Source organism: Microchirus variegatus (genome assembly GCF_963457635.1).
Source record: "Microchirus variegatus genome assembly, chromosome: 20".
Lineage (NCBI taxonomy): Eukaryota > Metazoa > Chordata > Actinopteri > Pleuronectiformes > Soleidae > Microchirus > Microchirus variegatus.
In genome coordinates, this window is record NC_139821.1 from 12,573,054 (window position 1) to 12,595,348 (window position 22,295).

The 22,295-nt window shown below is 42.6% G+C and overlaps 1 protein-coding gene across 1 annotated transcript in view; it reads left to right on the forward strand.

Moving 5' to 3' along the window:
* The window catches only part of foxp2 (forkhead box P2), a gene marked incomplete at its 3' end in the record, with an annotated part of 87,608 nt that extends 66,830 nt beyond the window's left edge, over nucleotides 1–20,778 (forward strand). Inside the window, exons 10-18 of the mRNA XM_083906569.1 lie at nucleotides 5,682–5,769; nucleotides 7,164–7,247; nucleotides 10,519–10,726; nucleotides 11,401–11,504; nucleotides 11,663–11,764; nucleotides 14,159–14,280; nucleotides 14,394–14,463; nucleotides 15,500–15,783; nucleotides 20,634–20,778. Coding sequence (XP_083762695.1) covers nucleotides 5,682–5,769; nucleotides 7,164–7,247; nucleotides 10,519–10,726; nucleotides 11,401–11,504; nucleotides 11,663–11,764; nucleotides 14,159–14,280; nucleotides 14,394–14,463; nucleotides 15,500–15,783; nucleotides 20,634–20,778 — 1,207 coding nt within the window. The remainder of the gene's footprint in view (nucleotides 1–5,681; nucleotides 5,770–7,163; nucleotides 7,248–10,518; nucleotides 10,727–11,400; nucleotides 11,505–11,662; nucleotides 11,765–14,158; nucleotides 14,281–14,393; nucleotides 14,464–15,499; nucleotides 15,784–20,633) is intronic.
* Between the last annotated feature and the right edge of the window lie 1,517 nt (nucleotides 20,779–22,295).

Below are 22,295 nucleotides of genomic sequence, written 5' to 3' on the forward strand. Positions count from 1 at the left end.
GTCAACAGGTAGCATCCTCGGATTTGTTTTCTTTACTCATTTATATATTTATTTATGGCATGTGTGCGTGTGTGACTGTGTACAAGACACTTTCAATGTAAAATATACACACAAGTTGTCCCCCTTTAATCCTCTGTGGCTACAGAAGAGCGAATATATCACTGCCTTTTTAAAAAAGAACACATTTTGACCTTCCTGACAACCAGCTGACAGGGTTCTGCCCTCACAGCGCAGGATTCAAACAAACTCTGATCCATAACAAATCTCCTCCCTGGAACTGCCTGATAGGTTTGTGGAGTAAAGGGGGGGAAAAGCGTCAAAAGCTAATGGCAACTCGCACGGCCGCACACTTTCCCTCCACAACAAAGGCCCCCTTTCACTGTTGTCATGGTGCAGGCGACGGAGCGGATGAACTCTTCATGCTCCATCAACAATTTAGTTAATTAGCTCATTTGTAATTGGCCGGCTTTGTTGCCTGGATGTTAGTGGGGGGACATCAAAGGAAGAAGGTGTTTGCAGTGCTGCCGATTACAGGTTATCACATTGCCACTCAATAAGAGTTTCTCTCTCGCTCTCTCTTACTATCACTCTCTCCCTGGCTCCCTGCTCTCAAACAGAGAAGAAAAGAAAAGGGAAAGTGTTCATTTGAATATTCTAATTAGATTTGTAATTAACTGTGAAATAACGATCTGGTGAGTGTTTTTCATGAGCTGTAAATGTCCATGTGAATTTCACATAAACACTGAAAATCAGGACACAAATAATGCATTTTTCTACAGTCGTGCGTGTCATAAGTTGCAGAAAGCTAAAAAAAAAAAATGAATTACTGATATGAGAAACTAGTCCACCCCATGGGGATGTGCTCTAGGATGTAGGTCAGGCATCTGCCAATTCCGCCGCAGTTTGTGAATTAAAGCTCTAAAGGTGTGTGTGTGTGTGCGAAATGGAATGACTCTAATAAACGCGATGTTTACCAGCCTTTCAAAGGCAGTTCAGCACAATGGGCTGCATTTTCACAGGGCCTGTCAAGGCACACAATCATAACTGACAGCGATGGATTTAAATGAATCCGAGGTGAATTGTGCATTACAACTATAGTCTGACAAGTGTGTTTGCTTATCCTCTGTGGAAAATGTGCCACATACATTTTAATGACAATATCAATTTCCCGGCGCACACATCATCTTAAGGACTGATATATATGGAAAAGCTAGCTCGCGTAGAGTCCGCTGTCCAAACTAGACTACAAGGTAGAAGAGTTTGCCTTGTATGTGTGTGTGAGAAGGCAAGCCTGTATCGGATTAGCAGGGTTTTTTTTGATATCTTGTCCTATCACCTTGGTACACTTACTTAAAGAAGACATCAGTCTATCCCTGTGCACTGTTCACTCTGCTCACATGCAAACACATGTAAGTCTGTGTGCTCTTAGGATACTGTGTCTAGGTAGCTTAGCTGGTTATTCAGGTGGGTTGGGAGGGGGGGCACAGAGGTACAGTGTATAAGGGATGTGCCTTTGAATCCGGTAAGCTGGTAAACCAGTGCAAAAAAAGGGATGCATGCTTGTAAGAGATAAACCGAGAGGACGACAGAGAGACAGAGTCGGAAAGAAAACAGGTAGATTTCAAAGTTGAAAGCGAGAGCACAGGTTGGCAGACGGTTTTGTAAGAACACATGCCAGAACATCGGTTGCTACAAAATAGAGCACTTTCTTCGCCTCAGTCCCGCCCCAACCCAACAACACACACACAACCCTGTAAGTCACAGGCTGGCTCTATACTATACTATAACCCAGCCAGCACATGAAAACAGACACCAACAAAGAAGGCAGACTCATCATCAGAACAAAGATGGCTGCTCTGTGGCGTGCCTCGGAGCAGTGATTGTCAGTGTCAGAGGGAGGCCTTTTATGTTTTTTCTGGAGATGCCAGTCGAGTGCACACACACACACACACACATACACACACGGTATAAACGGGGTTACATAAAGCGGGTGTCAGATTTAGATGACAGTTCAGATGTTGGTGGTTGGATGCCGGGTACATGTGCAGGGGGGGTGGGGGGGTGGAGGGAGAGGAGCCGAGATAAGCTGGCATCTCGCTGCAGGAGCTCAGCTCAGCTGCGGTGACACGTTTAGTCGCCTATTGTTTTGTTGTGCCAAGAAACTTGTCAAGATCAGCATTTAATAGCTCTTTAGTGTGCTTTTATGTGTTCTCACCTGGAGAAGGTAGCCGCGAGGTGGATGCCGTACCCCTGAATTAGCTCTCTGAAGTTCAAAATGAAACGATATTACATGGGGGATCTTTCACGCTTGTGTGTGTGAGTGTTTGTGTGTCACAGGAGATGAGAGGGAGAAACATTAACACTGCTAGTGCATGTGCCGGAGCTATTTCTGTAGAGAGCCTTACAGTAAACATGAAAAACAGGAGTAAATGCTTTTAGTACATTTTATGCAACCATGCAACTACACTTTTTTCTGTGTGTGTGTATGTATGTGTGTATGTTGCCACATCTATATTTGAAATTATTCCAGATTCCTCATCTCCTGCTTCTATACCTTTAATAATTAAATCATTTGGAGAGAGAAAAAAACTTGATTCACTTCTTCTCCCAACTCATTACGATAATCAGTCCTATACATTAAGAGAATCCACACACACACACACACACACACACACACACACACACACACACACACACACACACACACACACATAACTCTTCCACTCTCTGTCACCACTTTTCCCCATTACTGGCAGGAGGGCAGTCTCCATGTTGAAATGGCAAGCTCAGCCGCTAACCTGAACGTCGTTGTCTGTAACCCGCTGCTAATTAAACCCACAAGGCAGCAACAAAGTGTCTTCGTCTTTATATAATGTGTGTGTACACACACGCGCACACACACACACACTGTGGAGGCAATCTGGCAGGCCCTTGGCCCCTAGAAATCTGCGTTTCCCTCCACATGTCTACTGCTCTATGACAAGACCTTTAAAACGGAGGGCATTACTTATGCACTATCACCACGGGGAGAGTGTCTGTGTATGTGCTTATTTATGCACACTAGTTAGCCAGTGTGCGTGTGAGGCTACATATGGCTGTGTTTATGCCGCTTCTGTTTCATATCTGACTTAACTGTTGTGTGTGTGTGTGTGTGTATTTGCGTGTAGACAGTTAAGGGGCCGAAGTTCCCCTTCTCTGCTGGGCCTTTGTAGCCCCTGATAATACACACAGACAATTAGCAGAAGTGCATCATCCATATATGCTGGCTTGAGTAGATTTATTATTGGGCCCTTAGTGGACGTTGATGGCCTATACATATTCATATACACAGCTATGGGGAAAAGAGGAGGGAAGAAAATAGCCTCCTCTCTTCTCTTAAAGGAGAAGAACATCCAGTAAGATGTTTTTGGAAGAAAAAAATACCCCCGCCCCTCCTTTCCCTCTCAATTTATCAGTCTCTTTGTCTCTTTATTTGTTGTTATTTGCTTTGATTTCTCTTCCTTTTGCTGCGTCTCTAATTCTCAATCTCCATCCTTTATTCCCACGTTCCCACGCGGCCTCCATCAGATGGCTAATTCCCATGTTCGGGGCAGAAATCAATGCGCCTCAAAAAAAAAAAAAAAAAAACGAGGTTTGAACAGTAAACATAAACAGCAGCTGGCCCAGCCCGGGAGTGACAGTGATGCATGTATCCTCCACCTTCAAGTTTAAGTGATTACACCTGTCTTCTTCTCTTTGTCTTTGTTTGTGCACTCGTGATTCGGTTAACGTAAGAGGAAATGAAAAGATCTCTTCTTCAGTGTACTAATGAGACTATTGGATTTGAGTATTATTAGAGAAGACAGTTTTGTAGTTCAGAGAGGAGTCAGTAAATAAGGTGTTCTTTCATTATTGTTGTCTGTCTGTCCCCCTCCCTCCTCTTTCCTCCCCCCTTTCTGTGTGGCATTATTAATGCACAGTAGGACATGCTGCCATTTGAATATTTCATAAATGCTTGTAGTAATCTGCCTGTAATCACCTTGCTAACTGGCCAGTGGTGGAACACGTGAGTGCGGACTCTCCTGCACGCAAACACGCACATATCGACGGAATATGAGGTAGTTGTCGATGAGAGGCAAACTTGATAAAGATTTTTCCACCTCTCTCTTTTTTCTTTTTTTCTTTTTTGTAATGAGGTATCTTCAGGGACGTCGAGCAGAGCCCCTGCTCTGTGCTTTTGAAGCAGCTGTAATTCATGACACATGCCATACATCAAGTGCATAAGATAGCATTATGGGCAGTGAAATGAAAAGGGTATTTGCAACATTAGTTCCCTCATCCTGCAAGGGATGTGATTAAATGATTAATGAAATGCCCCCTTTTTTTTGCATGTGCATTCTGAAACAGCAATTAGGCACAGGGCTGCAGAAATCCACCAGTTCGTCCCTCCCCTCTCTGCAGCCATCCCTCATCCATCCCACTCTCCATCCCTCCTACTACTTCATTCTTGATTTATAATGAAACATTTCTGAGCATTAGGCCGGGAATGGCGAAAGAAAAATACAAGCAGGGATGAGATGGAATGGTTTTAAGTGTGTGTGGTGTAATTGAGAGTTACACATTTTCAGCTTTTTCGATTGACAGGTGAGGAGGAGTCCTCTCAATGAGTTGTCTTGTTTCGCACGCCGTCAGAGATAAACAAGAAGCGAGGGGTCGAGTAGCGAATGCACATATTCAGTGTGTGTTTGTGCAAGTTCACGTCAACGTCAACGTAAGCACGCGTGCGGTTCGCATTCGCAGATGTAGTGAAAGCCAAAGAGAGATTTGGTCTTCCCTCTAATGCACTGGAGGCAGCGCTGTAAATGATCATTGAAGGGTCTGCAAGCTAACCTATAATTACTGGAGATAAAGTGGCAGCTCTGGCATTTCATAAGCATGCCTCCTCAAAGCTTGCTTTGTGAGTTTGTCACCAATGATCATTTAGATAGAGGCTCATTACCCATCACAACACTTTAGAAACCCCCCTTTTCTCTCCCCCCCGCTCTATATTTGTGTACTATGTTTGTGTGATGGAGAGAGACTGCGCTTGCTCTACCAGGAATAAAGGTCTACCTTTAATGGCGGAGCTCTTTTGTGTCCTACAGACGAAATCCAATCAAGACAAAAACCCTCATTGACTGTTATGGCTGTCTGGCTGGCTTTTTTCCTTCTAATGAGGCGAACACACCAGATACATTTATTATGCCTGCTGCTGGATAATGCACCTTCAGTTGAAGAGCTGCTTTTGTGTGTCAAATGTTGCCGGTGTTAAATTGTGTGTATTGTTTTCAGTAAACGAAGGAGACAAAGCCGTTCTGCTGGGCTAGCGTCTTTTATTCTCTATAGAAAGGCGGTGCTCGGGGTGGCACTGAAGTTAGCCATCTAAACTGGCACAGGCCTATTGTCATGTTAAACATGGCACCACACACAGTCATGTTACCTCTAATTACCTCATTTCAGAGTGGAACAATGGCTCCAAACAGGATCCTATAGATAATTGTCCCGTTATAGAAATATTATCATAAAAACAAAACTGTGGTGAAGTTGATACTGTAATTATTATCCCTCCCATAATTATGATTATGGAGAAAATAAAAACTAATTAAGTGTTTTGCAGTTGTGGTGACTTACACTTTCTTTCTTGTCTCTCCTTTCACCTCCAGGCATCTAAACAGTGAACATGCCCTCGATGACCGGAGCACAGCCCAGTGTCGAGTCCAGATGCAGGTTGTACAGCAGCTGGAAATACAGGTAAAAACTTCTTTTACATCGTCAGCCAGTCGTCCAGTCTCAACTTTATTTTTTATATAAAGTTATGTGAGCGATAGGAAAAAGGCCATATATTGGTCTGCTTAATATTTCCAGACAAGCAGGACTTGCTGGATTCAACAAAGCCACTAAACAAAGGAATCCTCAGGCCGTACAAGGAAAGCCATTATGGCTGTTTTAATTGAATTAAGCGTGTGCTTTATTTTCTCTGCTTTTTTTTTTTTCAACCTCTTTTTCTTTCCAATTAATAGCGAGCGCATCTCTCCCGGTCTGCTGTGTTAATTAACTGCACTTTGCACCTGAAGAAAGCTCAAAAGGAGGGAACTATTTTCAGTAGGTGGAGCGTGACCTTATTAAGAAGTCATGCTGGCTAGATAATGAGAACGCTGATTGAGCGCTCTCATTATTACTCAGCACTGCCAAGTGAGCGCTCCTCTTCTCTCTTTAAGAAACAAATGAATATGTACAGTGTGTTTTAAACTCGCATCAAACAAAAGTAACAGCTGGAATCGCTCGGTTTGCCTTTCAGGGCCCGTGCTCATTCCCACCCGGCTGGGTGGGTTAACGTGGGGCGGCAAAAGGATGCACGTTATTTAATTTTTATCTCGTTTCCTATGTTTTGTTTTCCCCGCAACACAAAGCCATTTGAAGCTTGCGCTGTACAGTGTGACCAATTATAGCGGCGCACTCGTGTTGTCCGTCCTGTTTCTTCTCCTCTCTCTCTTTATTTCGTACTCCCACCATCCCTCTCTTCCTTCCTCTTTCCTCCACGAGAGCCATCACTCGTAATGAGCCCCAGCTCTGTGTATGTGTGAGTGCGTGTGCACGCCCACTTGCTTGTCTGTTTTTGTCCTTGTGTATGTGTATGTGTATGTGTGAGTGTATATTAAGGGTATGCGGGGGTTGAGTCTTTCACATGGTCCAGTCCCTGTCACTCCCTGTGAATTAGATTGATGATAGGCAAAGGCTGGGGCCACTAACTGGACTGGGGAGGCGGGGCCGCCTGGCACCCTGTTTGGAAGACCTCTTCACCTCTCAGCAGCTGCTGGCTGCTCTCCATCCCCCTAACAGTGTCCACAGGACTTTGAGCAGACACTCAGGACCACCTAATTTAGGGCCCAAGTAGCTTGTTACTGTCAGATCCTCGCTGACCTAAATTCTACTATTGACAAAAAGATGAAATGCTATTTGTTTTGCCTGACCTGTCTGCACCCTCTCCCTCCTTCCCCCCTCCCCATCCTCTCATATTCTCCTTACATCACCAGTGCTGTTGTCTCTTGCTTGCTTTTCTTTTCTTGTGTTTATTTCTTTTCACATAATCTCCTCTCCTCTCCTCTAATCCACTCTGATGCACCACTCTTCTTCTCTTCGAACAGCTATCTAAAGAACGTGAGCGTCTTCAGGCGATGATGACCCACTTGCACATGCGGCCCTCGGAACCGAAGTCATCTCCCAAACCAGTGAGTGCATATTGCTCTGGCCGCCGTAAAACAAGCGTCTGCCCTGAACGAGGGCCAACGCGTAGAAATTGGGCAGTTGTGTGTGTGAATGAGTGACAGTGAAAGGTGGAATGGGAGTCGTAATACCAAAGCTACTGTACCGCCATGAGAGGACAATAGAGTTTGGAAGTGTATTAGATGGCAGAGCGGTGGAGTCCTTGGCGAAAATGCCGGGGGGTCATTTCTTTGTGATAGATATAATGGTCAAAACAACCTGTTGGCAGCTGATGACTGTTTGGCTCCCTCGCCACTGTAGCACTCGCCAGACAGAATGAAAGATGAGAATATATGTCATTTGAACAACAAACAACCTGGAAAATTACACCACAGCGTTGAAGATGGTGCTATGTTGACGTAAATACATACATTGCTACTGAAATTGCTTAAAAAAAAAAAAAAAAAAACCTGTGAAAGGGGTCATCGAAGGAGTAAAATGGTGTCTCCACCCTCCAATTTCTTTCTTCTGCTCGTTACTTTTATGTTGAACGACGTTTCGCCCCAAAACCCCATTATTTGAATTAAATATTAACACGCTACGTTTTTTTGCAAATATTAATTTCTGCCAATTTCCAGACGTTTTTTGAAGTATTCGAGAGCAAAACATTATCATGTTTCTCTTGCATAGTAAGTGCTCGCTTTCAATAGAATAATTTCTCTCGTCACCTCTCATCATAGAATGTAGATAATCACATGATAGCATAATTATCCCATAATTCCATCAGGAATCAAACTCCCTCTTTTTTTATATAATTCAATCTCTCCTCTTCTGTCTGTCTGTAGCTTTTTTTTTTTTTTTTTTTTTTAATCTTAAGAACTCCAGCAGCTTGGTTCCATCTCGTCCAATAAAGAACGTGCAGCCTATAATCCACGGCTGAATATGAATGAATGATGCTAATGAAGTGTTGCATTACATAAAGCACACATGAAAGAGCAACTAAATGCATTTGATGATGATGGGGGGGGGGGGTTCTTAAATGAACAGTTAAGTCTTAAAGGTTTTCCGGTCCGCCCCCCCTTGCTCTCCCGGTTTTGGAAAATGTGGTGAAGAGGACAACATGCATTCTGTCAGGGTGTAGAAGTGAGTAACTTGGTGCTTACTAACATATAAGTCGCATACTAGCCCTTTATTAGTATTTGTTAAGCACATATTAACACCTTATTCTACATAATCTTATTCTACCTCTATTACGACATGAATTAAGATTGTTCCTAAATAAGGTGTAAATACATGCTTAATATTTACTAATAAAGGGATAGTATGGGACTTATATGCATGCTAGTAAGCACCTAGTTAATGGTGAATATTTGTTCCTTAATATAAAGTGTCTAAGTGCTGGAGAATAACTTTTATCATTAGGGAAGCCCATGTTCAACCACTGCCAGGTGAATTCAAGATACTAGTATGACACACTTCATTTAAGCTACAGTGTGTAAAACAGGGATCTCTAACTCAAATGACCAGAGTGCCATATCACCATAATCTGATATTTCATAGAATTTAAGAACCAGAGTGTTAATGTAGAACAATATATAACTCATAATAAAAATAAAAATGTATTGATGTAAAATTAGTCTTTGCATCAAAAAAACAAACATGGTGTAAAAGAATTTTAATTTATTAACTTAGCATAAATAGGCATTTTTGTATGTCATAAAGTCACTCACTTTTTAACTTTTGCAACATCTATGTTTGTCCCTATACTGTATGTCGTTCTAGCTTGTTCCAACACTTGAAGCTATAAGCCCCCAAAAGACTCACCTAATATCTTTTTAATATGTACTCTCTGGACTTACTATACACGTCGGGTAAATATTGTGAAAATTGGCCATGTACTGTAAATAAATGCATTTCACTCTTAGTCGTAACCATTGGCCGAGTCTAGTCATCCCAGCCCATAACTGCAGCAGCTTGTTATAAAGCTAAGTGTGCATGTAATTATCATCTGGAAAAAACCCTGCTACATCCAACCGGAGTCTCTCAAACTTGACATTTTATCCTATTTATCAACACATGCCACACAAATGACCGCTGAAACCTCCTCCTACTCCATCTCTCGCTGCCACTTCTCCACTCACAATTAAGGCAATTTGGCTTTGAATATGTAGAACAGCGTCAATACCGCTGCAACTAAATTAGTGCAGGGACTAAAAGGTCAATTTCAAATTTGCCAGTCAGTTAAAGCCTCTCACATGAGATTTAGGAAACAAATGTTATGTTATAAATGTTTTGTTTTTTTGGCTGTGAATTTGCTGTAAAACTGACAAACTCTACTTTTTATTCTTTATTTACTGTAAGTCTCTTATGGTTAGGAGGTATAATGTAGTGCAGTGTCATCCACAAAGACCTTAGTGCCAAACCTGAACACTAATGGTTCCAAGAAGAGTAATTGGTACTTGAATGGATGTTTAAACCAGGCCTCACTCTCTGAAGTGAATGTTGTGACCAAGCTTGTTTGCTGTTGGTGTGAATTAGGATACATTTCCTCACCAAGGTCTGTAAAACTGCTGAGTTTCAGTATGAAATTAGGGTTGGATTAGATGGATGTGTGTTTCTGAGTAACCACAGGTTCTAATACAGTAATACAGCGACATGTGTCACAGCACATGTTTTTTTCGCCACCTCTTTCTTCTCTATTCTCACAATCCACTCCACCTGCAATATCAGGTGCTTTCGATGAGATGACTTTGACTCCCTGCTGTGGTCACTATAGTAACCCCCCTCAGTCTCTATAGTAACGTAGATTTCCTCTTTCAAAGTGAAACTTGACACAGGTAGTTGGGTTGCAGTTCTGGTACCAGTATCTGGTTATAATCAGTGTTTACTGTTTTTACACCGACCGCAAAACAAGGTTGTAGCAGCCCCGTCGCGTCGGTTTGAAAGGATTCTGGGTGGTTGTGTTGGGGCGAAGATAAAGGAAGGAGGAGGGAGTCAGTCATGGAGGGGAGGGAGTGATAAATAAAGAGATAAAGAGAGATGGGGGCCGGGATAACACGGAGGCTGATCGTTGGATAATCTTGAACAGCGTGCTCTAATTAGAATTCTTATGATACAATTTGGTGGTTGTAATTAGTGGAGATAGGCTGGCTCCTCTCCACGAGCCTTGTTAGTGGAAACACAGCTGTGTTAGAGGAGAGGAGCGCAGACACTTGGCTCCGTCAGAGAAACCACAAAAATAACGCCCGCCTCCCTCCCTCCCTTCTCCACCTCTCCCTCCCTCTTCCTCCACGCCAGCTCAACTTGGTGTCCAGCGTCACCATGTCCAAGAACTTACCGTCGGCGTCGCCGCCCAACTTACCTCAGACGCCGACCACGCCCACGGCGCCCATCACGCCCATGGCCGCCATGCCCCAGGTGCCGTCGGTACTGGGCGGCGCCAACGTGCCCAGCATGGGAGCCATGCGCAGACGCCACTCGGACAAATACTCCATGCCCCTTTCAGGTAGGACCAACTACTCAGCGCTGCATGTAACACACACACACAGATACATTTCAAGCGAATTTGAATCTGCTAAAGCTAAAAAAATGACACTTTCGTCACTATTTCTGTTGAGATTTGATGAAAAATAAAGTTGAGAACACCTCAGCACCCAACTGTTAATCGCACTTACACAAGACCTCAGGGCTTTGTTTATCTTACCAATGTGAAATGTCTGCTTGTGTTTAATCACTGTATGTAAATAGACGGGAACTTTCTTTGCGGATAAATATTACATGAGCGTTAATTAAGTTCAAATAACGGCGGAGGAAATACAATATTTATTGCATTAAGACGTTAAAGCTTTGCATTTTAAACGACCCCCAAACCGCCATTTGATGTTTGTATTTACTCTCTCCGTGTTTAGCGCGAAGACGCATCAATTATTCAACTTGAGCCTAACTAACTACACGGATCTCATTTTGTGGATGTATTAGTGTTTAAGATCTCTCACGAGAGAGATTAATTAAAAATGCATTTTGTTAGACATGGAAAATGCCGATTTGATGTGCCCCCCTTTAACCCCCTCTCCCCTTTTGCCACCCCTCCCCCCTGTTTCCCTCCCCCTCATCCCCCACCCCCCTTTTAATTGTGTAAATGCAATACCTAAAGGAATTAAAATTTACCAATTATTTCAGGTGGTGACACAGTATTTATTTTTCCAGAGATTGCCCCAAACTACGAGTTTTATAAGAACGCAGATGTCAGACCGCCATTTACTTATGCAACCCTCATAAGACAGGTGAGTGGGAAATAAATTAACTTTGCCTGATTAGATTAAAATTAATTGCTGCATGAATCATAGCAGTTCTCCCTCTCCTCTCTCAATCCATCTGTGTGTGTGTGTGTCAGTTACGTGGTCTCATTAGTAAACCATTATTTGATGTCATCTCATTTCAGGCTATCATGGACTCTGCCGACATGCAGTTAACGCTTAATGAAATCTACAGCTGGTTCACGCGCACATTTGCCTACTTCAGACGCAACGCCGCAACTTGGAAGGTAACTTTTGACGAGCCCTCACCCCCCCACACACACACGCTGCACAACCTCCTAACACTGACCTCGCTCAAGTCACTAACAAAAACCTCAAGGAAGCATATATTTACCCCCGGCACCCAGCGATTAGCAACCCCTCTCCTATTCTCTCTCTGACCTCCCTTTTTAGAATAAAGCCCCCCCGCTCCGTCTCTTATTTATTATTTTTCCACCGTTCTGCCTCTTCTGTTTGGAAATGACAGCTGAAAGAATTATTCTGCTCCAGATATCGTTTTCTAATTCGGTGCAATTAATAGCGAGGCTCGGCGTGGAGAGGAGAGGTGCTCTGACGCGCTAATTATACAGCAGCCACTCCATCATCAGCACCTTTTGTTAAGAGAGAGACATCCCTCCTCCCACTCCCGAAACCACCTTCCCTCGCATATCATTGGTTAATTAGGAAGAAATATGGCTGTTTGCCTGTTAACCAGCGCTCCACGCTAAAGATGATTGCAAAGGAATACCATAAACTGTCTGAGGAGAGGTTAAGAGTGTGTTGATGTGGAACTAAGTAAGAATTGGCCCTGTCATGGAGGGAAGCACTCTTTATTTACCCGCACAATAGGCCCCATTTGTATATGTGTCCCTACAACTTTATTGTCCTGTCTCACCAAACAAAGATAGTAAAAAAAATGTCTTTAACCCAAAGTGTGTCTGCGTCACTGGCCCCTGTATTAGCCACCTTTAGCCTTTGTGGTGGCGCAGAGGGACTGGAGGAGAAAACTCAAAACAAAAAAAAACAGCCACTCATCAGCATGCAAGATGTGGCGCAGGCACTAGATTTAGCACAGTGAATTAATTTGGATTTGGGATGCTAATGAGCACATGGGCGTGTGATCACCAATTCAAGAGGGGGCCCCACGCGGGGAAAAAAAAGACCCCTTTCTTGCAGTTTGTTCTGTACAGTAGGACGCCGTGTTTCGCTGCGTAATGTTGTTGTGACATTCTCCGAGGCCTTGTTATGTTTGTTTACAGAACAACACAAACGCATAAACGTGCCGTTTTTTTTTTATGTGTTCTTTTTTTTTTTCTTTTCCTTTCCTTGAGAAAAGTTGCTCTGTTCCTAAGATACAATCGGAGGCTTTAACACAGTGACATTAGAAACATCTCTCTCTGTGTGTCTGCACAGCTCGCACAATAACCAAGGTGATCTATTTACATCCACAGCTCCCTTTGTAAGCACGAGGGAACAGAGGATGATCAGCGATAGGCTTTGTCATTTGATTAATGCAGAGGATTTGTTGTGTTTTTTTTTTTTTTTCTTTAAAAGAAAGAAATGAAAGGTAGTTTAATATCACGGCTTGGTCTCAGCTCAAAAGAGAGACCCCCCCCCCTTTCTCTTTCTCTCCCTCACTCAGAAGCTTATTAGTTCTAACTATATAGCATGCATAATAAAACTGCTCATTTTCTCATTAATATTAAAATTATCATATTCAGAGCCATGGGCATTAAGATCAATCAAATCCCAGGATTTTCAGGTCAGATGCTAGATCTGCTTATGAGGTTTTTTTTTTCTTCTTCTTCTTTTTCTTCTTCTTTTTGAATCCCCCCTTTTTTCTTGAAGACACACCGAGCGAGGGGGGGGAGATGATAAATACGAGAGGCAGGGATTTTAAAGCCAAGGTTATTATTTGTAGAGTCTGATGCATGTTTTAATTATGGTCATATAGTCATATTTTATTTTTATTTTATTTAAATTCTTTTAATCTATAGGTTTCCCTTATTTTGTAATTAATTAAAACACCTTATCACCTTCTTGTGTGGGAGATATGGTCCTGTTTTAATTTAAACGTAGTCGGCGGTAATAAATTGAAAAGATAACGGCGGGCGTGTAAAGCGCACGTTCAACACTGTATTGTGAAGATTTGGACATATAGATGTCAGATAGAGTTCAGCGTAATCCCAGTTACTCGCACACACACACTGACACCAGCGCCTCCTGTCTTTCTGTCTTTCTTTCCTTTTTCTTTTTGCAAATACTGTCATCTTTAAAGCAACGTGTCCATTAAGAGCGACGCTTCTCTGGTGCAGAAAGGGTTACTGACATCACCATTATCAAGGCCCAGCATTACCACTTCTGTCACCACCATAAGCCATTCGCTATGCTGATTACCTCCTTTTAGCCTACTTACTCTGATTGATATGTACTGTGTGCAGGACTTGTAAGAGCATTCGCTCTCACTCAATTTTTACTAATTAAATCAATGGTGTGTGAATGTTAAGAATTTCCTCAAAATGCAAGAAGAAGGAAAAAAAAATCAATTTCAGCAGCCTTGAATGAAAATGAATGAATACGATTGGTTTTTACCTCATCCCCCCCCCAACCTGACCCGTGTGTCTCCGTCTGTCTCTCTGCAGAACGCCGTCCGCCACAACCTCAGTCTGCACAAGTGCTTTGTGCGCGTGGAGAACGTGAAGGGCGCCGTGTGGACGGTGGACGAGGTGGAGTACCAGAAACGCAGATCGCAAAAGATCACAGGGTACGATGTTCTGCCTGCGTCTGATTATAACGGGAAGGAAGGAAATCAGTGTCTCTGATTCTTTGTTTTCTTTTGTTCATGTACTTAATATTTCCTGTTGTTGTTGTTTGCAGAAGTCCATCGCTTGTCAAGAACCTGCCCTCCAGTCTGGGCTATGGAACTGCACTAAACGCTAGCTTACAGGTAACTTCAGAAACACCAAACAAGTTCATGTTTCTGTTTTCTGCCCTTTTCTCTCTCTTCTTCCTGTACTGTCAGACTCAGAAGGCCACCCTGTGGTCATCCCAGGAAGCAACTCTTCCTCTTTTCTCTTCTTTCCCCTTCTTTTTCTACCTTCATTCAGCCATGATGGCAGCCAGGCCCCAGATTGATAGCGGCATGTGCAAATGCAAGGGCATGTGCATTAATATTTATCTAAGCTGTCATAAATGATTTGGCTTCATAGTGTACGCCGGCGAGGTGCTCATGGCAAAAACTTTAAAAATTTAATCACTGTATATAACTTTAATGCGCAGCAGGCGAAAGTGTCAGGAGTTTTTATTATTTTGAGGTAAAGTTTTTTGGAACAGGGGGGGGCTTCTTTTTTTTTTTTTTTAATAGCCACACAACACAAGGGCATGTGAATGGCAGCTGGGGGGGGAGCAGCAGTAGTAGAAGTAGTTGTCAGCAAGGTGTCACTGGGTGAAAAATAGCCTGCAACAGAAAAGAAAACCTGGGAGTGAGAGAATGTGTTTTATAATTACTGCGTTACGTCGTTTGAATGTCGTTCTCTCCCTCCCTCCACCCCTCCCTCCCTTCTCGCAAGATTCACTTCACCAACTTCTTCCCTTTTTTAAGGATATGATATCACATTCCCGCACAAATATATATATATATATATATATATACATCGTTATACATGTAGAAATCTGTATTTCTAGTCACAGTAACTGACAGTTTGGTCACCTTTAAGTGACATTATTCACCTTGATCCGTCGCTGCTGTAACCTCCAGGACAAACCCACTGAGAACCATTAGAGTGAGGGAGGAAATAGTCAGTGCTACTAGTATGTGTGTGTATTTCTCAGCTATTTATTTCTGTTTGCACCCCATAAAGATCCCATGATCTTCTTTTATTGTCTCCATTGAAAGATCTCTGCTTCTAAAAAGACATCCTAAATGTTCCTTTATTCGTCCATTTTCTTTCCTCCTCTCACCTATAACCCCTCTCTCTCCGCAGGCCGCACTGGCAGAGACATCCCTGCCCTTGCTGGGAACCCCCGGCCTCATGAGCAGCGGCGCCGTGGGCCCGATGGGCGGAGGCTGCCACGGCCTCCTGGGCGGAGACCCGTCCATACTGACGGGCGGGAGTCCGCACGGACTCTTAGGCGGCAGCCCTCCGGGCATGCTGAGCGGCAGCCCGCCCACTCTGATGCACTCGGCCCACGAGGACCTCAACGGAGCGCTGGACCACCTGGACACCAACGGACACAGCAGCCCCAGATACTCCCCACCAGTACACATGTGAGTGCATGCATACGCGTCATAATTAAAGAAGTCATACGTCCCAAAGTTTGGACACAGCATCATTTGAGATGTTACGCCATGAACAGTTCCGCCCCCAGCCACACGACAGCAACGAGACTCCCTCTTTAAAGCGTAGAATGGCTAAGTGCAAATACTGAATCACCCATCACATCTTTTTTATGTGTGAGGAGTATTCTTTTTTTTTTAAATGCGAGCACATGTTGAACCCCCCCTCACTACCGTCACCTCCACTCCTACACTGAATTCACTCACACTCCTCGTGCCCTTTGTTAGTTTAATTGCCTGATATTTAACCCACAGCCGCAGTGTTTTCTTCACTTTGCCATGACCTCAGAGCAAGGTTCAATTTCCAGCATGTATTGTCTCATCTTCTCTCCCCCCCCCACTCCTCCTCCCCTCCCCCTGTCTGCGCTGTGGTAATTTCAGCGACACTGCGCTTAAATACCTGACGTTTTTTTTTTTTTTGTTTTTTTTTTGGAGAACCGTTCATTCCAGGCCTCTAAAAATAGGCTCCATTGCACGTTCTCCTTTAATTACACCGGTGTCTGCATTAAAAGGTTTAGCTGCTATATTTTATGCAAGACTGTTCCCCCATTAATATTTAGCGAGTTACGCTTTAATTACTTTAAAAATATTTCCCAACCCCTGTCTCTTTTATTTTAATGGAGCTCCGAAAAAGAAAAGAAAAGAGTGTCTTTAAAAATTGATCTCGTGTGAGTTTAAGGAAACAACCTGAGCCAGTAATGTCACACACACACACACACACACATGGAAACACACATTACTCTTTAATGAAACCTATCCACTGTCCGTCAAAATCTCATGTTGCAGAGTTAACCGACATTAGCTAAATGCTTTTGTAATGGATAAAGGATGCACTCCACTTTTTTTGAGTGCGTCTCAGAGTTTTTTAATCCGCAGCGTTCACCTATACATTAATCTATCTGGACGTGTTTACCCCTCTCTGAAATGGACTTGTTAAGTGGAGCGAATCCTGGTGTTACCACTCCTTCACTTCATTTCACTTTCAGTCGCGGGGACAAGCGCTGACTTATCTCTTGTTTTTTACTCTTCTCTTTGGCCACACTGCACTGAGACGTGAGGATGAGGATGCATCCATCCATCCCTCTCTCTCTCCCTCCCTCCCTCCCTCCCTTACAACGGCAACGACAACCTCAAAATGGAAGAAGTGTGTTTTTCACGACTTAAATAATGGAGTATCTTGTAGCTCTAAACTAAAAAAAAAAATAAAGGCTCTTTCTCAGGAGATGGACAGCACAACCAAAGTCAGTCCAGCAATTAGACAAACCTCTCTTTTCCTCCCCTCTAACGTCTAAAGGTTAATGCTATCTGCTTAACCGCAAACCAGAACGCCCCGGGCCATGCTGAGTTTTATGTGTGTGTGTGCGTGTGCAACACACTCGTGTACACCCTAAGGGGTTTGCTTAAAAGAGGTAGCACTGTGTATACGAGAACATCTGCAACTGGAGGAGAGAAGTAAAAAAAAAAAAGAGGAGGGCTTTTTCCCTAATTTTTTGGAGTGAAGTAATGACCTCAATTCAGAATTTTTTATTTTTTTTCCCCCATCGTCGTGTTCTCAGATAAAAGCAAACTCGGTGTAATTAATGTCACACTGTTTGATCAGAGCTGGCCAACGTGCTGTCACTGGAGGTCGACCGACATGGCTGATGCTAATACTGAAGAGTTTGGCCAATGTTATTATTATTTTATTATTATAATTTAGCAGTTTAATAACGCTTATGTTGGTTTCTGTCTCTTAAAGGGTCATTTCACCCATAAAATATATATTTTTTTATTGATTTGTTTACTAATTTCCAGAGTTAAATAAGCTATTCGTTCACCAGGCAGTGGATCTGAGATGCATGTCTCATTCCAGAGGGAGTTTGAATGAATGAAAGAAAGAAAGAAAGAAAGAAAGAAAGAAAGAAAGAAAGAAAGAAAGAAAGAAAGAAAGAAAGAAAGAAAGAAAGAAAACTGACAAAAATTCAACGTCAAAGTCACTTCCTTCAAAAAGAATTAAAAGCCCTGCACTGCTCTGTCTTATGAGTAAATATATGTAAAATAAAATACATAAAAAAAAAAAAAAAAAGGGTCACATTTAATCCAACTCTCTATTAGATTGTGAATTAAGCAAATTCATCATAAAGATTATTCATAATGTTTATTCTTCACTTGACCAAGTGGGGCAATAAAGGGGTTAAACAGCCCTTTAAATCTGCATTTTGTGTCTGCATTATGTTTTATAAAGAGAAAAAGTGTATTTAATATTAAGTACATAAAAAAAGAAAAACTTAGTCAAAAGAAAAAAATGTGTTTTTTTCTCATTTAGCACCATGTATCAAGTAATAATCGGCTAATAATTTTAAAAAATATAATAATGCGCGACAATGCTGATTATTAAAGGAATGGCTCAAACTCTCGCTGTCACATGGAACTGTTTGATGACCACACCTCTTTGGTGTTTGTTAATGAATCACACACACGCACACATTTCTCACCCCTCTCTCTCTCCCCTCACCTCTCCTGCCCCCCCCGTCCCCACACACACTCCACCATTAAGGCCTTGTGGACTAATGACCTTATTTGCATCCCCTGACATACCTCTGCATGATTGCTGGTGCTAATCTCCGACTGATGTGAGAGCAGGCATCTCGAGAGCGCACCCACGCACACACACACACACACACACACACACACACACACACAGAGGGCATCAGATATTTATTACCGCACAATGTCCAAGCGTTTACTCTCGAGTGACTCAATAACGGCAGCTCGCCATTAAGCGCTAAATGGCCTCATGCACATATTTTTTAATAAAGTGTCAGGGAGCTCAGGCCTGTGTGCATGTGTGTGTGTGTGTGTGTGCTTCTGCATATTTTTTCCTCTGCACAGAAAAACTCAAAACGCAAAAACACCTAATGAGCGGTGTGTGTGCGATCCGGTGTCCGTTTGTGACGTTATTAGACGTTGACGATGATTGTCTGGTTTACTGTTGTTTTGTTGCATATTCACATGTTCGTTTGATTTACATGTGTTTGTTTCTTTCTTTAAAATGACGATTAAAAGGTCATTTGTTTGCTCCATGTTAATCAGTAGCGCGTAAAGGTGCAAAATTAGCTTTACATACAAAGGGTTAATCAATGAAAATGTAAACAAGGTGCATAATAATCGCATTAAAAGTCCTAATATAGAAGAGTTTTGGCCTAATAAATCTTATGACGCTCGCAAACTCGTACAATTTTAGTGTTAAATTCTGGCTACAAAACACACGCGTATATTTATTTGATTTTTCAAATTTTTAATAATGAAAACCACATGTTTTTTAACCACTAGTTAAATTCTGTAAAAGAATGTCAACCTCAGCACCTTCAAGGAACATTAAAGAAACATTAAGAGTTGTAAAACAAACAGAATCAGATTTAATTTAGTGTTTTAGTGTCTCTAACCTCTGGCTCTGAGGTGTTTCTTTTTGTGTGCCTCCTTAAATCTGCGCGGCAGAAAACAGAAATATTCATCTCTCCTCCTTTCCCCCCTGTCCCGCCACATCAGAATATTAATTTACAGTATTCAGGTGCTGAATATTAAAGTCATCTGTACCTTTTAAAATTCCTTTCAAAATCAAAGCCCCTGCCCTTGCCCTGCCCCCCCACTCATAGACGTAGACGCGTCCTAACGTACTACCACTCTCTCTCTCTCTCTCCCTCTATTCTCCTCTTTAAAGTCCAGGGGGATTTTCTGATGCATCCGATGTGTCAGGAATAATTAGGTTTTTGTCAGATTTATCATCGTGGCACAAAACCCTCTCCCTGACTAGGGCTCCCGGATCATGTTATGCCTTGTTTGTGTGTGACAGCATTATTATTCTTGTTAGTCGCCCAACACTTTTTTTCCTTTTTTTTTTCGTTCATCTGTGTTGCGCTCCCCTGTTGTTCTGAAGGGGGAGAGCGCCGTTGCGTTCCTCCCTTGCTCCTCGCCGCTTCCTTATTGACGGCGGGCTTAAAGATATTCATCCATTTAGAGTTTAAAAACATGTATCATGGTGTCCGAGCGAACTGCCGGGGCTGAAGTTGATTAATGGCAGAACCTAGCTGCCGGTTTTTTTTTTTTTTCCTCTTGAGGAGCGACACACGCACAGCCCCTGCATATTAACGAGTGGCTGCGCTTTCTATTAACTAGATAAAAAAGCCTCTCCTCTGCCTTTGCTCCAGGGGCTCAGGGATGAGAAATTCTCCATTATTTATCATGTGGCCTGTTTTTTCTCCCCCCCCCCTCCCCCCTCAATTCCCCCCTCTTTCCTCTCTTTTTCATGTATTTCAACCTGGTGTCATCAGTAAACTTTTAAATGCCAAACATGTCTGGAACATCACAGCTTATCGCCTTCGCAGGGCCCGTGTTTTTCCATGCAATTTTCATGCGTTTACTTACAGTAGACGTGAGGCATCATGTCAAATTAGCGTCTGGCAAACAACACGGTTGTTATGTTCACTAGATAATGCATGTTAGGGCTGTTGTGTGCTCTTTTTTTTTTTTTTACATATATACGACAAAATATTTATCAGCGAACGCCACATTTATGTGAAGAGAATTGGTGCCTGTGAACTGTTTTTGCTCTATGACCTGATAATCATCCCTTGTTGTACCTTTTTGTGTCTTTATACTCCAGGGGTTTTCCAGTTTCTTTAAATTTTGCACATGACAAACTTAAGTGGTGAGTTTTGAAATCCCCCCGAAGCAAGCACAGACACATTTCGCCGCCGAATGTCAACACAAGCTTTAAAGGTTTTGTGCCGATGTGTCCGCAGGCCGCCCATCCACGTGAAGGAGGAGCCGCTCAACATGGACGACGACGACTGTCCGATGTCGCTGGTGACGACGGCCAATCACAGTCCGGAGCTGGACGACGACCGGGAGCTGGAGGAAGGGAACTTATCGGAGGACCTCGAGTGACTGGGATACAGTTTTTGTCCGACGTATCCCCTCCACCTCCACACACACGCCCAGCCGCACTGTTTTTTTTGTCTCACACAGACCCTCCTGCAAGACTAGAAACCACTCCACAGTCCACGAAAAAACACAGCTGACTCCCTCTTTGCCTCTATCACCACTGGGACTATTTATTGAGCATGCATCCGGATGGAGACCAAGTCCAAAGGAACTCTTTGTTGCAGCCCTTTTGGTTCCCCTTTGAACATGACAGGCATGAGGTGTCTGCTTCGAAACTAACTCTTTTGAGATTTCATTATAGACGGCGTGGCCCAGTAGAAGGATGACGGACTCACACGCGGAGAGAGGAAAAAAAAAACCACGAAACAAACGGTGAAAGCTACGCGGCCTGATATACTGCCAAAAAAAAAAAAGGAAGACGTTTTATGTTTGTGAATAATCCAACCCCCCACACAGTAGTTGTTAATGTCTAGAGACAATTGCTGGTTCAATTCAAAGTTGTTCCTCTGTTTTCATTTGCACAGGAGTAGTCTCAGAAATGTGTGTCACTGCCTGTATGTTGCTCTACTATAATAAAAAAAACCAGTATATTGTTTTCAGCTTTTCTTTAAAAACCATTGTTAATTTCCAAAAAGAAAAAAAAAAAAAGATTTTAGACACCACCAACTGTAAATGCCATTCCCTGAATTTACACCAACGAAACTGCGGTACCAAGACTGTTGTTGCAGCTGTCCAAAAGCAAAAAAAATGTTTAAAAAAACAACAAAAAAAGGAAAGGAAAAAAAAAAAGGTTGGCCTCCAGTCTATTATCTGTTTGTGGTTTAAAAAAAATACCCGGATATTAAGTTTAGGGGGGGATACATAGTTTGTGTAAAGCACCATTTACAAAAACAAAATGCATTTCTGCATAATTTTCCTTCTCGCTGTTCTCTTTACCTCCTCGTTCGAAAAAGCTTTGTCTACCTGCAAACAGTCACAGGCAACAGCTAGAAACCAAAGCCAACAATGGCCAATAGCTTATAATAACAGAAGCCGCACCAAACTCCTCTTGGTCCCGTCTTCTGCGACTTTAAACTCGTACAAAGAAAAGAGAGAAGCTTTTTTTTTCCCGCAAACTACCTTCAGAAAAACCTCTGGGATCGTTTCGTTGTTTTTTTTTTTGCCCCCATACAAAGATGATCACGAGAGAGAGATGTGTGTAATCTGATCGACTCGTCCACTTTTTCTTTTCTTTTTTATTATTATTATTGACGGGGGTGGGTGGGGAATGTTCTGCCAGACATACTGTTAAAGGTAAAAGGTGATGTGACTGGTGGAGAGCAGCTAAGTGTAAAAGTGGATCATGACCAAAACGGAAACATTTGTGTATTCAATGGAAGTGCAGAAGCATTGTGTTGTTGTGATGTTTACTTTCTCTTTTATTTTTTTATTTACTTTACACGTCATTGTTTCTTTTCCTTTTTGTTTTGTCCGTCTTTCTTTCTAACCTGGTGAATATGTAATGTTCAAGTGGCACTGTC